The 15,874-nt window shown below is 37.4% G+C and overlaps 2 protein-coding genes across 5 annotated transcripts; one reads left to right on the top strand and one right to left on the bottom strand.

The window, feature by feature from the left end:
* The first annotated feature begins 821 nt into the window (after positions 1 to 821).
* LOC143863738 (G-protein coupled receptor 1-like) lies at positions 822 to 7,428 on the top strand. Of its 3 annotated transcripts, XM_077374494.1 has the most exons (9): positions 824 to 1,082; positions 1,678 to 1,709; positions 3,305 to 3,474; positions 3,808 to 3,902; positions 4,819 to 4,920; positions 5,263 to 5,319; positions 5,855 to 5,998; positions 6,284 to 6,354; positions 6,528 to 7,428. In XM_077374494.1, exons 1-9 carry the CDS (start codon positions 879 to 881, stop codon positions 6,631 to 6,633), a joined length of 981 nt encoding a protein of 326 aa, XP_077230609.1. In that variant the 5' UTR covers positions 824 to 878; the 3' UTR covers positions 6,634 to 7,428. The 3 variants fall into 3 exon arrangements, with proteins under 3 accessions (XP_077230611.1, XP_077230609.1, XP_077230610.1); XM_077374496.1 differs by lacking the exon at positions 5,855 to 5,998 and having other exon boundaries at positions 822 to 1,082; XM_077374495.1 differs by lacking the exon at positions 4,819 to 4,920.
* A 750-nt stretch (positions 7,429 to 8,178) lies between these two features.
* On the bottom strand, positions 8,179 to 15,603 carry LOC143863539 (guanine nucleotide-binding protein subunit gamma 3-like). Of its 2 annotated transcripts, XM_077374234.1 has the most exons (6): positions 14,955 to 15,603; positions 11,672 to 11,724; positions 11,458 to 11,502; positions 11,334 to 11,378; positions 9,412 to 9,682; positions 8,179 to 9,093 (listed from the first exon to the last, which is right to left on the bottom strand). In XM_077374234.1, exons 1-6 carry the CDS (start codon positions 15,081 to 15,083, stop codon positions 9,037 to 9,039), a joined length of 600 nt encoding a protein of 199 aa, XP_077230349.1. In that variant the 5' UTR covers positions 15,084 to 15,603; the 3' UTR covers positions 8,179 to 9,036. The 2 variants fall into 2 exon arrangements, with proteins under 2 accessions (XP_077230349.1, XP_077230348.1); XM_077374233.1 differs by lacking the exon at positions 8,179 to 9,093 and having other exon boundaries at positions 9,205 to 9,682; positions 14,955 to 15,600.
* Between the last annotated feature and the right edge of the window lie 271 nt (positions 15,604 to 15,874).

Raw genomic sequence — 15,874 nt, 5'->3', positions numbered from 1 at the left:
TTTGATCTTCAGATACATCATCTACACATGCATTACTCTTGCTGGGACATAAAATTTCACCAACTTTAGGGCCTGTGTGTGTGTGCGCGCGCGAGTGAAAGCAAATATATAATATATTGCAAGCAATGATATTTTCTCCCCCCTGCGGTATGCATTCGCCCCCCTTATAACGTGAACAGTGGGTAACTTTAATGCTTTTTGACGTCAAATAATGTTAAGAAGGGGGCGAATGCGTACTGAAGGCGGAGTGAAAATATCATCACCCTATATTGCAGGGAAGTATGTAGATAAATATATAGTGCATACGCTGGAACTAGTAAAATAAAAGGATACTCTTTGAGTGCCAGGGTACCTTTTGGGAAATGATAAAGGGTGGTATCTGCCACAAGTGAGTTCCTAGACTGTTGGGCAGGGTGGGTATTTTCCCCTCAATTTAGGCAACCAAAGGGGGAATGCCAAATCCGAACAAAATTTATCTTTCTCAAGCACATACACATCTCTTACATCAGAATTCCAGTCTACAACTCCACAATAGGGATAGCCATTCAGGATAAGGTTATCCCTTTGCCGAACAGACCCTAGCTTGGCTCTTGTAGTTTATCAATGCTTAGGAAGCTTGTTCATGGACTCAATAGTGGGGAGGAATGCAAAACTGAGGGGCACCCTTGCAAAAATGAATGCTAACTAAGAGATTCGAACTCTCGTGGGGAAACCCCATGTACTTAGCAGGCACACGCCTTAACCACTCGGCCAAAGCGACTATTTGTGCCTTTGATGTTTTAAATATTATGTCTTAACAAAAGCTAAAAACCTTCTTAGCTTTATACAGATCTAATGCGGGGCGGTTTGTAAGAAAGCACTGTCTCTCTTCCTCTCTAATGGCTCCCCGAAATGTGCTGGCTATGGCGATGGTGCAGGCCTCCGGCAATCTGACCGGAAAAGAACGCCGGATTCTGACCTCCGTAAATTCCGGAGCATCCGCTCTTTCGTTTGGCGGTTCGGCCTTCATAGTTCTTTGCTACCTCCTCTTCAAAGAACTCCGCAAATTCTCTTTCAAGCTCGTCTTCTTTCTCGCCCTTTCTGTGAGAACTTATCATATTTTCATCTTCATATTATCAATATGCCAGCAGATTGCCTTTTCCTCCATGAATTCTAGCAATTCAAAGTCGTGAAACGGATTGTTTAGCTGTTGCTCTTTTAAAATTAGGGTTTTCAGTTCGTGGAAAGAAACTTTTTTTCCCCTTTCTGGTTACAGATCTTTCCAAATTAGATCTGTTTTAGAGGTTTGATATTGTTTTAAAACATTTATCTTTTCAATTTTTTGAACTGGAACAATGTTAGTACCTTTGTTATACACTGCTTAAGTTACAGATGTAAAGTAACATAGAAGAATCTTAGGTAAAAGGAGCAACTTACCAATGTATGTATCAACGACACAAAATCAGTTGAGATTGAACGTAAAATCTTGTTTATTTTGTAAAAGAAAAATTACTTTCTGAATTGTCCAAAATGTAGGCATGCCATTCCCTTAACTAGAAGCTCCACAATCCATATTGCTTTTTTCATTGTCTTCCTGTAGACAATGAAAGATCTCACTTTTGTTTGCTTATTTTTTATAGTGTAGTCTGACTAGTGTTTTTGCTCTGATTTCTAATACATGATGCATTCATTCTGCAGGATATGTTTTGCAGTCTGTTCAACATAGTAGGGTATGCCTCTTTTTATCATAATGGTGGCATTACATGCCACAGTTTCAATTTAAGCACACATTTTTTTTTTACTTGGAAATGTTTTCTGCTTCCCAATATTGAGATTAAATTCATTTTTGGTATAAAGCTTTATGCTTGGGTCAACATGCTTAAAGGATATACTGCCAATGTAAAGGAAAAAAAATAGAAGGAAAGATCAATTATGCTAATATTCTTATATGCTAATAGTATTGTTTTGAATATCAAAACGAGTACTCAAAAGTCAAGAACTCAAGATATAACTAGAATGTTTCAGTAACATGTGCATCTTATGCACATGCTGCCACCAAGAAGCAGCATGTGCATATGATGAGTGTAGCGGAGATGCGAATGCTTAGATGGATGTGCGGTCACACAAGGTGGTTAGATAGAACGAAAAACGAAGACATTCGTAAAAAGGTAGGGGTGGCACCAATTGAGGAGAAGATGAGAGAGCACTGCTTAATATGGTTTGGACATATCCAACGTAGCCCTTTGGATGCTCCAGTGAGAAGAGGCGACTCGTGCCAAGTTGATGGAGTAAAAAGAGGCAGGGGCAGACCGAAAACAACTTGGGTAGAAACAGTTAGGAAAGACTTGATAACTAGGAACATAATAGAGAACATGACCTTGGATATGAGAGAATGGAAGAAAATGATCCACGTGGAAGAACCCAACTAGAGCCAGGATTAGAGCCGGGTAGATTCGTTTCACCTTCTTCAGGTAATTTTTCTAAAGGATTCATTTAGCCGACCCCAACTAGTTTGGGACAAAGGCTTTGTTGAGTTGAGCTGAGCTGAATCATTCTATTTCCCTTCCCGGTTCTACATCACACGATCTATGGTTTTCAGGAGGTCTACCAGTGTAGATCATTGAACAAGGCAATGGTAGGGAATCTGATGTTATCATTATGCTGCTATTTCCCGTTTCTATCGACTGTTTTTTAGACTTTTTTTTCCTGTCATTTTACAGCCGGTGTTGGAACTGGTAGATTGAGATTGACTATTTTTTCCTGTCATTTTCCCTAAAAATTGATTTAAATACCAAATTTTCTGTATTATGACTGGCTTTTCTACGAGTGAGATCATCCTTCATACTAAGGGAGGCATAAAATTTGACTTCTTTTATCATTCAATAAATAAATAAAATTACCTCTTTTTAGTTCAAGGATGTTAAAGAAACTCATATACTGTAGATTAGTCATCTGTTGTTGCAATAATTATCTTCCAGTAGAGTCCTGAGTATTTAGTCCTCTCTCCAGACTTGCTAGCCTATTTAAGAAGCTCTTGCAGATTCTAATCTTTTTCTTCTTCTGTATTTTGCTTTCAGCCTTCTTTTTCTTATTTATTATATCTTAGAGATGTGTTTTGAATGGTTTCTTTTTTGTTATCTATAATTTTCTGTGGGTTTTTTTAATTGACTTGTTATAATAGCACAAATTATGATGTGATTGAATGATTTCTAAGCTCACTTTACGTTGATTTAGTGGCAGTAACTTTATGCACATCATCTTTCTTAAACCCTTCCTTTATTGTGACATATAGACTAATAATTTTTCCCCCTTTTTGTTGTTGTAGGGATCCGTCAAAAGGATTCTTTTGTTTTGCTCAGGGCTATAGCACACATTTCTTCTGTGTGGCGTCTTTTTTATGGACAACAACTATTGCATTCACTCTTCATCGTACTGTTGTAAGACATAAAACAGATGTCGAAGATTTGGGGCCCATGTTTCACTTGTATGTTTGGGGTATGCGTTATGTCATTTTGGGTTAATTGTGATTCAATAAATTTATCTTGCTACCATTCAAAAAAAAAAAAAAAAATAAATTTTTATCTTGCTTCCTTGAATATGCGCCCTCTGTTAAAATTGCTTGAAAGGCTCCATGGGGCGCACTTTCATCTGCTTAACTAGGAGACTACTACTATAATATGATATCCATAAATTGATTGAGTTCTTAGAAACAGTTTCCCTTTCTTTCGAAAGTGATATGTTGTCCTGTCTCTTTCTGCTTGATGAGTCCATGTTAGGATATGGTTTGCTGTGAAGTTAATAACTTGGAGGCATAATTTGTTCATGCAGGAACGTCACTTGCTATGACTGTCATGCGCTTGATTGGTAGTGACTATGGGCGCTTAGGTGCTTGGTGTTGGACACAAACTGGACGCACTGGAGAGGCACGTGCAAAGTTTGTGGTTGCATACTTTCTTTGTATCTAGTAGTTTTTCTTCTGAATTTCTTCGATCATAATGGATGTAATAATGGGACACAATTTTTCTCGTAGAACAACTCATTGTGTTGAATGTGACAGTTATATTTTCAAACTTAATGGCTGATGCTCATGGTTTATAAAATTTTTACTTTATTTCGTACTTCTATGTACATTGTGTACTGATTGCAGTGCTGGTTGCAGTCCACCCTTCTTTTGATGTTGCGACCGTCTCTTTATTTTGAACTTCTATCAATGTCTGATACAATTCCCAACAGCTTGTCAACAGCCAGTAAGAGAAGCTTAAAACAAGAGAGGGGTGCAAATACCAGCCTTCTTTATATATCTTCTTGATTTTACTTTTTTCATCATATTTCTCTATTTAGTTATTCTATATTAAAATATTTTGTATGAATATTCTATATGAAGAAATGTTTGTATGCCTATATAATTCTTGGTTCTTTATATCATGGATTTTCTAAAACCATTTTGGGAGCCTCATATCCAACTCTTCCATCAAAACTCTGTGGTGTGCCTATGTCTTCTTTCCTGCCTCCCACCACTGTCTGGCCATAATTACCTTGTTTGAGATCAAATTGGAATATGGTATGGTTCAACCTGATTGTGGATGTCTGGATAGGTCCCAATGTTTTTGTTACATGACTGTTCGTGCATTGACTTAGATGGTATGGTGGGCATTGATACCAACTCCTTGTTTAAATCAGATATGTTGAACTGTATTTTAGCATGGAAATTGGTAGGAGATTGTAAATTTACTAGCGACAAATCTTATTTACAATCTCTTAGCTTCATCTACTATACCATTATTTACCTGCAGTACTTTTTATTCACATGACCCTGAAAATCTGTATTTGTCACTGCAGGTAGCTCACTTTGTAACATTTTATGTTCCACTGTGGGGTGCAATTCTTTTCAACGGATTTACATACTTCCAAGTGATTCGCATGCTAAACAATGCAACTCGTGTATGCTATACTTAGGAATTTGTGAAAATACATAGTTCTTTATATGTCTGTGGCAATAGGAGACTTCCATCTGAAGACATGTTGCTAGGTTAATTTAAGGGCGATGATATTTTCACTCCCCCTGCATTACGCGCACGCTCCCCTTATAATGTGATTTGACATGAAAAGTGGGCTACTTTAACGCTTTTTGATGTCAAATCACGTTATATGGGTAGCGTGCGCGTAATGGAGGGGGAGTGAAAATATCATCTCCCTAATTTAATTGTCTATCAGCACTTCAGCAATCACTTCCATTTATCTGTCTGTTCTAACCATGCTAATGTCTGCTTTGTAAACTTTCAGATGGCGGTGGGCATGTCAGAACGACCACACCAATTTAATGCAAGGGCAGACATGAAGGTGCGATGTGTTGGCTACTGGTTGTCAACTTTTGGAGTTTATGTTGTAGAATAGTCCTCTTTAATAGACTTGGTCTATACCTATGAGGCTGTGGTATACTCAATGAATTTTACCATGATCTAGTTATTCTTATTCGTACTTTTTCCCCAAATTTACTGCTTTCTGATGCTCTACTCAGTTTCATACACACATAAATATTTCTTCTAGATGCTGAAATTGGAATTTGGGTATGATGACAATTCTCAACCCTTCTTTTAAAAAAACAAATTTTTTTTTGGAGGGGGCTTGTGTTAGAAATTTAAGAAATAATGTTCTTTGTCACGATTATTATGCTTACATCGAGTACTAACTGGAGATCACTAATATTGCTATCCTTTCAATCTGTAATCCTACATTTGGCAATTCTTTAAGAACATTTTCCTTTGAATTGTTCGATACCTTGTAAACCTTATATTCCATATATAAACTTGCATTGCATGTAATGCACATTATTGCCTTCAATTGTTTCTGACATTTGAATTTGTTACTTAACTAGGCATTGAACAGGTGGGGTTACTATCCTTTGATTTTAATAGGATCATGGGCATTTGGCACAGTCAACCGTATCCATGATTTTATTCAACCAGGGCAAAAGATATTTTGGCTCTCTTTTCTTGATGTTGGAATGGCTGCACTTATGGTATCCTTTTTTTTTAGTTTTTAACAGATGTTGAACTTTAAACTGCCTCTGTATTCAGTATTAGTTAGAGTTACATGTAGCACACACACCGACTGCTTAGAAGACCAACTTGATTTTTTAATTCCCAGAGATTGTTGTTAACTGAATATTTCTGTTTCCTTCTGAACATCCAATTACAATTTTTTTGCCACAATTTATGTTTGTGACATATATTGAAATGTGTTTCTTGCATACCGAATCTGCTAGGTTTTACCTCAGAAACTAACTTGATTGTTGTTGATTTAGGGCTTGTTCAATTCAATTGCTTACGGGCTTAACTCTTCGGTGCGGCGGGCAATCTGCGAAAGACTTGATTTGTAAGTCATGGGTTTATCGTAATAGTTGAACAAATGGTTAATGATGCAGGACACCATGCTGTCTTTCTTGTTTGAATTGATTCTAGTAGGTGGATGGGATGATGGGATTTAGATTGTGTTTTTTCATTAAGTTGTGGCATTGCAATGGATAATAGATTTTATACTTTGATCAGGTGGTGGCCTGAAAGACTTAGGAGATGGTTACCTACATATATGAAGCCCAGAGGCCAACCACAAGAAAGTGAACTCATTTCCTTGAAAGTCCAAGATCAGCAATAAAAACATTTGTATTGTCCACTTACTCCCCTTTTGCTAAACTTCCTCACTGCTACTTCACTCAGAGAAATGAAAGATGGAGCAACAGAAACTTAGGCCCTGTTTCTTTTTTATTTTGAGAACTGATTGTGAGTCAAATTGATTATTGGACTCAAATTTATATTTATTTTTGCATCCAATAATCAGGCTTGAACTCGCAATCAGTTCTAAAAATCCAAAACAAACAGGGCCTTGTAGTAGTTCACAGCTGGCACGACTACTATTTTATCCGTGAGACTTCGCAACCCAATTCTTGAAATTAAGCACACCTTCATATTTTACGTCTTGGCTTTTGAGCTTCCAATTTGCTTGTGCTCCTCTGTAAATTCATGGGTACTTACCATTCCATTGGTGATGGAACTAAACCAAACTCTCTCAAAAGAAAAGGTTGAATAGCGGTCGTGCTTCAGGCGAAATCACAGAGCTGAAGTTAATACAAGATGAAGAAAGGCGAAATTGTAAAGCAGAAGTTAATACAAGATGAAGACAGAGAACCCAAAGATTGGAGTGTGTGTAGTAATTCTTTGTGGTGTTAACGGGTGATTATGATGCCTCCAGAATGGCCACTGGTTTTCATTCATTTTACTTGCAGAGTTGCTTTTTACTTGAATCTGGGCTGTTTCAATGTTTTTGTGAGGCCTGCCATTTTTATAGGCACTGTGAGGCTTGCTATGATGTACCAAATTGCAAAATTGTCCTAAAATAACACTTGTTTGGTCAAAAAAAAAGTTATAAGCAAGGTTTTAATTTTCAGTTTCACTCTCAGAAATGGAAAGTTTCAGTTTCGGTGGAAATTTCAGCGGAAATCTTGTAAAATGAAGGAAATGTACGAAAACATATGCAAATGATAAAAATTTAAAGATGAAACTTCAGAAAAAGCTAGAATAAGCACAAATTTAACCTGAATAGCTTTCCGGAGATCTGCCTCATCCTTCCCGTATCTCTCATCTCTTACTTTGAGTGGCTTTTGGAGTAGATTTGTGCTGATTTTTTGAAAGTAAAGCTGCTCTACTCGGCTTTACCCACTCTGAAAGGCCAAAGCATTTTAAAACACAGCCATGACCAACGTGCGTTCCTTAAGAAACATATTAGTAGGAAAAACTACTAATGGGGTCACCTACAGGCTTAGAAGTACTCATTATTTTGTATTCTTTAAAAATCAGATTAGTGGCCATCAATTGGAAGGTTAAGATCATATGATGTGGGGGATTGATTTTGAGTTCATGACCCATCCATGCCCAATAGCTTAATGTTCTAGGTCATTAAAAAAAAGTGGTCATTTATAATTTTGCCCTACACCTAACTTTTCCCATTCCATTTGTTTATCGGAGTCCTACAGAGGCCCAGGTTGTTCTGGATTTTAAAAATCAATTTGAGCCCAAAACTGATTGTTGGACACCCCATCTGGAATCATATGGGACTTGAATATAGAAACCCAACCGACACCTCTGTAAGATATTCTACCACCCTATGTAGTAATCCTTGACTCATGCTTCACTAAATTAGAACTCATGCTTAAAGCTTTGCTAGGAAAATTAAATGATGAAAGATTCACAAACACACCTTCAGCTATTGTTGCTCTACAAGGTCCCCAATTGAACTACAAATGCAATTCAAGTTTCCTTGTGCTCCGTCCTAATTTTCTCCGGCTCGGGCCTAAACCAAAATTTAAACTAATTTTTCCACTTAAAATGAGCGTGAAATTTGTTTTACGCCTATTTATGTTGAAATAAATAGAGCCTGACATAAAATGGGCATAAAACAAATTTCATGTACAATTTTCTGCTTAAAAAACAAATTCAAAGCCACAATTCAAATGGAGACACTGAATAAGGCTCTTCACATCATGGAATCCATCACTCCCATGTACTCGAATCACTCATGACTGCCATTGCCCGGATTGGCTACAGAAGCGAACGTGACTGTAGGTCAAGGTCTGGTTTTCTGAGTTAAACATGAGCTTGGTGAAACGATAATCAGGATAATCCGAACAACCGGAGGACCCAACCCAAAAACTTGGCGACAAAACCAATCCAACGATTCTGCTCGCCGCCGCCCTGCTATAATTAACAATGTCCTGATCACACTCGAAGACCGCATAGAAAGATGGGTAATTCAATGGAAACTGCCTTGGTACTTGACACAGATATCTATCTGCTTAGCAGTAAATCAGCACAGAGGAATACCACAATCACTGACTCGGATGTCGTAGATTAGACCCGGATCGAGGTCTCAATTGGCCTCCACGTGTACTACGTCATGAATAAACAGCCAGCTCAACTGTGCTGCCCTGTCCGAAATGGGTGTCTCCTCCAGAGTCACATATCATGATCTTACGGACGATTTTAGATGTGGATAGGCAGAGGATCAAACGCCTCTCGTTAGTTTCTCTCTACTCTTTTGTGAATGATAGAACTGAAGCCTCTATAATTTACGGCACAAAATGTTCTAATCAGCATCCAGACAGACACTGGTCTTAAACACAAGGTATTAGACCCAAACCAATGCAAGTCAAGATAAACTTTGCTCGTGATATGCTCCTCAAATTCACTGATACTGATATTTTCAAAAATTTTAACATTGGTTCTAATATACCAAACATGTCTGCATGATTTTATACATAAGCATAGCATGCTGGAAAAAAAATCTGGAATCAGATAGAGGAATGTAAGCAGTTCTTCTCTAGGAGCATAGACAACAAGGTAGACAACAGTTTCTTGTACATTTTGCGCAATGGCATACCTTTGTACATTTTGGGCGAGGGCACACACAGCTGAAAGAGCAATCAGGGCAAGAAAGAGTTGGTAAAACACAGCATGGACTGCAAGAAGATTTCTCGCAGAAGTAACAGCAGCAGCAGCATAGGCTGTGGAAGCAGCGGTGGCAGTGGCAGCGGGGCCGGCAGCAACACCACGAGCTCTTAGATGGACAAGAAGGACAATGTGGTCTTTCCACATGGAGTGCGCATCCACTGGAGCAGCAAATCCATGACAAGTAGAAATGGGACCTTGCACTGCTCACCAAGAGAACTTGGGATTATAAATATATTGCAAGATAACGAGCTAAATGATTGGGTAACCCCGAGTTTAAGAAAATACCAGAATACATCAATTATGATATAAATAGAAAAACCATATTGATAAAATTTCTATCAGATCTACAGCTATGGTATAACATGGGCACCCCATTTGAAACTCAAAATTCAATCATCAACACTACCACTTGTAGCGCATGCAACCCGACTCAGTGAAAAAGGAATAATTTTCCCTTGATAGATTCCGAGGAAGACACAAAACACATAACAGGAAAGAAAGAAAAAAGAAAATAAGCTCACGAGTAAGAGTGTCAATCTCCAATGTCTATCTACAGCATAGGCCTAAGAATGTTGCTTCTTAGGCCTACACGAAGAGAATACCACTCCATCACAAGCACACGACACTCATCCTGCATTCTAGTCCTTTGCTGAGCGACTGAATGCAACAAGCAACAAAACTTTTTGAATTGGCTACTTGGTAAAATCGAAGCCGTAGATAAAATTATCCCTCTAACAACCTTAGCAAACAGATCATTTGAGCAAACAAGCCCCAAGAGAGGATGGGCACCATGCAAATGGCAGAGAATCTTTGGAGCATCATGTGTAAGGATGATAGGGATCAATTCAGGGTTTACATGCGTATGCATAAGAGAGGGCAGAATTGTCATTTCTAGGACACCCCCATTAGACCAGTCAACCCCAAGCCTTGGTTTGGAGTTAAAGTGAAGATTTAGAAGGCATGGCACCACCAAAGAATTAATTGGATAGTCATCAGAATTTTTATTCATGTTGAAGTTAATAAGGCAAATTAGGAATTTTGTTTTTTTCACTTCAATAACTTCAGTGACTGGAGTTATAAAATAGGGCCTGCTTACTATTCACAATACTATTACGGTATTACCGCTACCATTAACATGCTTTGTAGGGAGTATTAAGTGAAGGATATTTTGGTCCAAATTTTAGGTGATTCTGATTAGGCATTAGGCTTTGAGAACTTTCTAGTCTCTCTTGCTTTCTTATAAGAGAGCATCCCGGCAAATTCGCAAAACATATTTTGTAGCCCCTCTTTTTCAAGAGAGAAGAGCCACCTCATAGCTGACTTTAAGTTATTCATTTATTCATTCCATAGGTGGATCTTCTCCTGAAAAAGTGGGACCACAAAATCTTTTTTTATGAAATTGCTTAGATGCTCTCTTCTAATAACTATGTAGCCTCGGGGCATTTGGATGCTATGATAAGTTTATGAAAATATAGCTTTTTCTATGGGGAATTCTATTCTTCTCCATCGATTGTAGTGTGATGCCCTAGGATAGGAATAACATCGGCATGATGCCTTTTGTTATGTTGGTGTGAGTCCAACAAATCTATCCTTCTTTATCTTCTCCTAACTAATTCTTTTTTTTTTCTTATTAGAACTTCAAGATCAGTCCATCAATTACTTGCTTCTCGTACTTTTTTTACAAGAGTGTTATTGGGATTAATCTGTTCGGGTTAGATCTATCATCCAATTGATCAGATCAGATTCATCTTCGTCAACAATTTTTTAATAATAGATCTTGAAAGCCAAAGAAAATTCAGATTCAAATGCTACAAAACGAGCAAAAGACAGTTTGTAAGTTATGGGGAGTACCGTAACCACTTCCAGATGCGGCAGGACCTACGAATCTTCCGATTTCTGCTTCACAGAGAAAACCATAAATACTTGAACATTGGACTAGCTTACAAAAGCAGAGATTGGTGTCGAAGAAACATACAGAGGTATCAATGGGTCTGGATTTGTCCCTACAAATTCATTGACTCTGCCAAGAGTGTCATGTTCCATCGATTACAAACAGACAAGATATCAATTAAAATTAGGATTTTCACAGATTTCATAATTAAGAGGATATAGATTGCTTGGAATGCATGGAAAGCTCCTGGAGCTTTCCATTCTCCAGAAGGATTTTTAAATAAAGAAATCAAGCATACTCTTTACAGCATCTAGATGCAGGTTGAAGGGCTTCAACTGACCGTAACTCCTCCTGCATACAATGACGTTACAGATAAGATGTTGCCATTCTTTATAAAGTATTGGAAAGGAAAAAGTAAAATCACTATTTCCAGCAGTGAACTTTCTACACACTCATTATGCAATAGGTACTGTCTTAATTAAGCAATCACATGTATTTTTAAGAATCATTCAAATCTGTGAATTATGAGCATGTCAATTGAAAGGACGTCCTACCTGTAAGCATAAGCATTCATCCACTAGTTACCCATGTTCACCCATATATGGATCCATGTAAAATTATAGCTCAACAATTTGTGAGATACCTTTGTTACATGGGTATGAATACGAGTGTCGGAATCCGACATGGGTACTGATTGTCAGATTTCGACAAACCTCAAAATAAAAATCATGGATTCAGTAATCTGCAATATATTTTAATCAATTTTAAAGTCTTGATCCTTTTATATATAATATGGTTATAGCAGGCCATATATTAGGAATTTTCAATATCATGTTTTATTTCCATATGCAAACCTTACTATTAGGATAGATAAAACTCAAAACCTACGGTAAATGTAAATTTGTGTTATTAGAATTCAAAAAATAATAGGTAAAACTATGCAACTGAATAAAAGGATAGTCAGATTCTGAAATGAGTACTTAAAGAAGCTGAGGATGAATTTTGTCCGACATGAGTACTTCGTCCATGCAAAAGAATCCGATTATCTGTGAATTTTTTCCAACATCAAAATGCTTAAATAAGCTGAAGCCATGTCTATCATTATCTATGTCTATATCTGCATCATACTGAATGAATATGGATGCAATTAACTAAGAGTCTGGGACAGGTATTTGCATATCGTACATGTAGGTCATGAGTAACAGTAATTTTTTTATTCATTGTCTAAGCAATGTTGGCCATTGTTTAAGCAATGCTGTCCACTTAAAGTCATCAACATTTTTTTCCTTCAGAGGTCCTACAAGTTCGAAGCCAAGCACAACTCCTTTCCCGTACTATCCTAGTGTAGATGTGTCATGTAAGTGTTGATGCATCAAGCCTAAACACTTACACCATATGCTAGAGCATCTTTCATTAATTAGAGTATGGAATATGTCATGACATTAGAGCCTATGTTGCTAGAATGGGATTGTAAACAAGTCAAATGATTGGATACTAGGTGCTATACATTTTACATACCAATGTCATACCTGGGCAACAGAGTGGAAGTGTCAAAAATCCTCTATATAAGAATGTCGATAGTTTAATAAAATTTCAGCAAGAATGAGAATATAATCTTGAGAAGTTAGTTAGGCATAGGATTTGGAAGAAACTGATAATCAAGCGAGAGGAATTCAAGATATATCCTCTTTTGGTGTGCTTATATCTGAGCTGATCTAATTTTATCTTGTCCTTGGCAAGAATATGATAGAGCTGCTCATTTTTTGGGATCTAATGTGAATTTTCTCTGAGATACGTGTACAACCGCATCAGATAACTAAGAGATGGAATTCTCTTTTAGTAGATGTGTAATTTTTCCTTGGAGCATCTATCATAACTGACAAGTCCATGAACATATAAGCTGTTGGTTGGTGTGCTGACACTTTGGAAGCTCGGAGACCTAGGCAACAAAGATGCATGCGACTTAGCAAAAGTGAATGCTATACCATGCAGTTGTATTCATTCGAATGCAGGGGTTCTAAAGGCAATCACAGAGGACTGATCGTTATACATGGCTATATAAATCTAAAAGTACAATTCCCAAATATGGTGGAAGATGTATAGAAATTTTTCCACAAATTAAGATATGGATACACCCACCAATTTCTTATCAGACACATGGGTGTTCATAGAATATCATGCAGGGCTACATGAAATAGTTAGCTATGTTCAATCATATGATAAGAGCAAGGTTTTAATTTCGGGTTTCGGGCGAGAGCGAAACCGAAATCCAATATATTCGAAACGTTACTTTATTTCGACCAAAATTTCTAAATTTCGGTCGAGGGCGAAATTTAAGGGATTTCACGAAAATATCTAGATTTTTGGAATCGTTAATTAATTTCTCAAAATTACCGAAATTTTATATGTAATAAAATATTCTTTCTTGTTTCAAGGATTTCGCCTGAAATTTTGGAAATTTTGGTTTTGTTGAGGACCGAAACACTCTCTGAAACCGAAATTTAAAACCTTGGATAAGAGGGGCTAAATCAGTTCAACTTCTACTACGTCACAAGAATAACATAATGATTAACTTTTAGGTGGCATCAATGTTTTTGATGCAATAGTAGATCTCATGATCCAAAACATGGGAGGCAGCCCTTTTTTTTTTGAATGGTAAACATGGGAGCCAGCTTACTCTGCTTGTCCAGGAAGATAGTTATGAGTCAAGGGTCAACAGCAACATGGCCTAACAAGAGAAGTAGGAAACTCTGTCTATACTTGGTGAATAATGTCAGAACAAACAGAACTCAAACATGCCTGAATCTTCCAAATCAATACGACAAAGTTGATTCAGAATATCAGTTAGATCTTTAATCACAAACTTAGAACCTGATTTTCCACATTTTTACAGCACTCTGGTTAGCATCGTCAAGTGATAGATTTCTGGATTTTAAAGCAAGCTATCCTCCAAGAATAAAATGAAGAGAAATGCTCTACTATTCCGGGTTTTAAGACTTTAATTGCATCAACCTCTTCTTGCCCTGTCTGATGGACAAGCTGAAATCTTAATGGCATGAGTGAAGAACAACCTCAATTCAGATAAATGTGGGCACAATATCAAATCTAATTGCAGGGGCTAAGATATAACCGTTTTTATTATAAGTTTTACTATCCCCTTTCAGTTGATTACTGATACAGAGGAGCTGCATCAAACTTAATCAGTTACATGAATGCTGCTGTATATTTGTCTCAGAACCTGAAAAACCTAACTTTTTCACCATAACAGAGAGAAACAAAAACAGAATAACACATAAAACATACCAAAAGAAGAGGAAAAGTAAAAGAGGTAAAAAGAAAAAAAAAAAAAAAAAGGCAGTACAGAAACAGTAAAAAACATTGTTTTAGAAGTTTAGGTACAAATTAAAAAAAAATCAAAAGTACAAAAATTAAAAAGAGAGTGAATAAAAGATTGAATAACAACAGAGTCTACTTCCCAAGCCATTGTCAGAAAACAACAAACAAAAAACCAACACACAAAAAGAAAGAAGCGATAGATAGTAAAATGCAGCCAAAAAAGGGAGGATCCGATCCAAAATCACCTCTAGAAAACCAATCTCTCGATTCAAGATCTGCAACTCGGCATTCTTCCGATGCTTTCCGTACAAATCCGGATACCTAGGCGGCGATCTAGGGCTAGGCAAAGGCAATTGAGAAATCGAAGCCGCCATAACGAAGAAGAACACAGTTAGGGTTAGTGAGGACGGAGAATGAAGAAATTAGGGTTAGGAATGGGAAAATTGGGGTCAGAGAGGTGCAAAAAGAAGAGAGAAGAAGGATAAAAAAGGTTACGATAATTTAAAATGCCATTACGATGAACAAAATTAGGGTTTGTGAAGAAGAAAAAGAAGAAGGAAGAAATTAGGGTTCGGAAGGGGAAAGTTAGGGTGAGAAAGGTGCAGAAAGGAGAGAAGAGAAGGGTAAAAATGGGACGATGATTTAAATGAAGTTTACTGCAGAAGAAGATAGAAACCCTAAGCCTAGCAGTTATAGCAGTAGATACTACTTCACAATAACCCATTCTTCTCTCTCTATCTCTCACCAGGAATAAAAAGACTCGTTTTCTCATTCACTGCGGCCTTTCTGTCTATAAAAGACTCGGCTTCTTAAAGCCTGCAACTGTTCGTACGCATACCAGAAAGGAGACTCTTCTCTGCCTTCTCTCTCTCTCTCTCGGTTCGTGTGGTTTTATTTCAGCGGAGCGAAAAGCAAGACGCTATTACGTCAGGCCGCACGTGACTTTCATAAAGGATGGATCAGGGTTTCAAGAAAAGAAGCCATGGATGTTAAGGAAATAACAGAAAGGCCATTCGGCCTTCGCTCTATTTTTGACCTTTTCCGGCTTTCGGTTACGTAGAGGGGTTCAGAGTCTCAGAAGGCCATTATTTATGGGGTAATTAATGATAAATTCGCTCCCCTGTAGGATGACTCACACCACTGTAAGGTGAATTGACGTTAACAA

This window comes from Tasmannia lanceolata, unplaced genomic scaffold (assembly GCF_043159265.1).
Source record: "Tasmannia lanceolata isolate RefF3 unplaced genomic scaffold, GAP_Taslan_0.1 ptg000044l, whole genome shotgun sequence".
NCBI lineage: Eukaryota > Viridiplantae > Streptophyta > Magnoliopsida > Canellales > Winteraceae > Tasmannia > Tasmannia lanceolata.
Note: the sequence above shows the minus strand (reverse complement) of the source record. Positions and strands in the feature narration are given on the sequence as shown.

What these genes read in the sequence shown, in the direction of transcription:
- LOC143863738 (XM_077374494.1), top strand. Translation starts at nt 879, where the DNA reads ATGGCTCCCCGAAATGTGCTGGCTATGGCGATGGTGCAGGCCTCCGGC. An exon ending in ATGCAAGGGCAGACATGAAG is followed by an intron (nt 5,320 to 5,854) that starts GTGCGATGTGTT and finishes TTACTTAACTAG; the next exon opens with GCATTGAACAGGTGGGGTTA. An exon ending in ATCTGCGAAAGACTTGATTT is followed by an intron (nt 6,355 to 6,527) that starts GTAAGTCATGGG and finishes TACTTTGATCAG; the next exon opens with GTGGTGGCCTGAAAGACTTA.
- LOC143863539 (XM_077374233.1), bottom strand. Translation starts at nt 15,083, where the DNA reads ATGGCGGCTTCGATTTCTCAATTGCCTTTGCCTAGCCCTAGATCGCCG. An exon ending in GCATCTAGATGCTGTAAAGA is followed by an intron (nt 11,503 to 11,671) that starts GTATGCTTGATT and finishes CACTCTTGGCAG; the next exon opens with AGTCAATGAATTTGTAGGGA. An exon ending in CCAGACCCATTGATACCTCT is followed by an intron (nt 11,379 to 11,457) that starts GTATGTTTCTTC and finishes TCTGTGAAGCAG; the next exon opens with AAATCGGAAGATTCGTAGGT.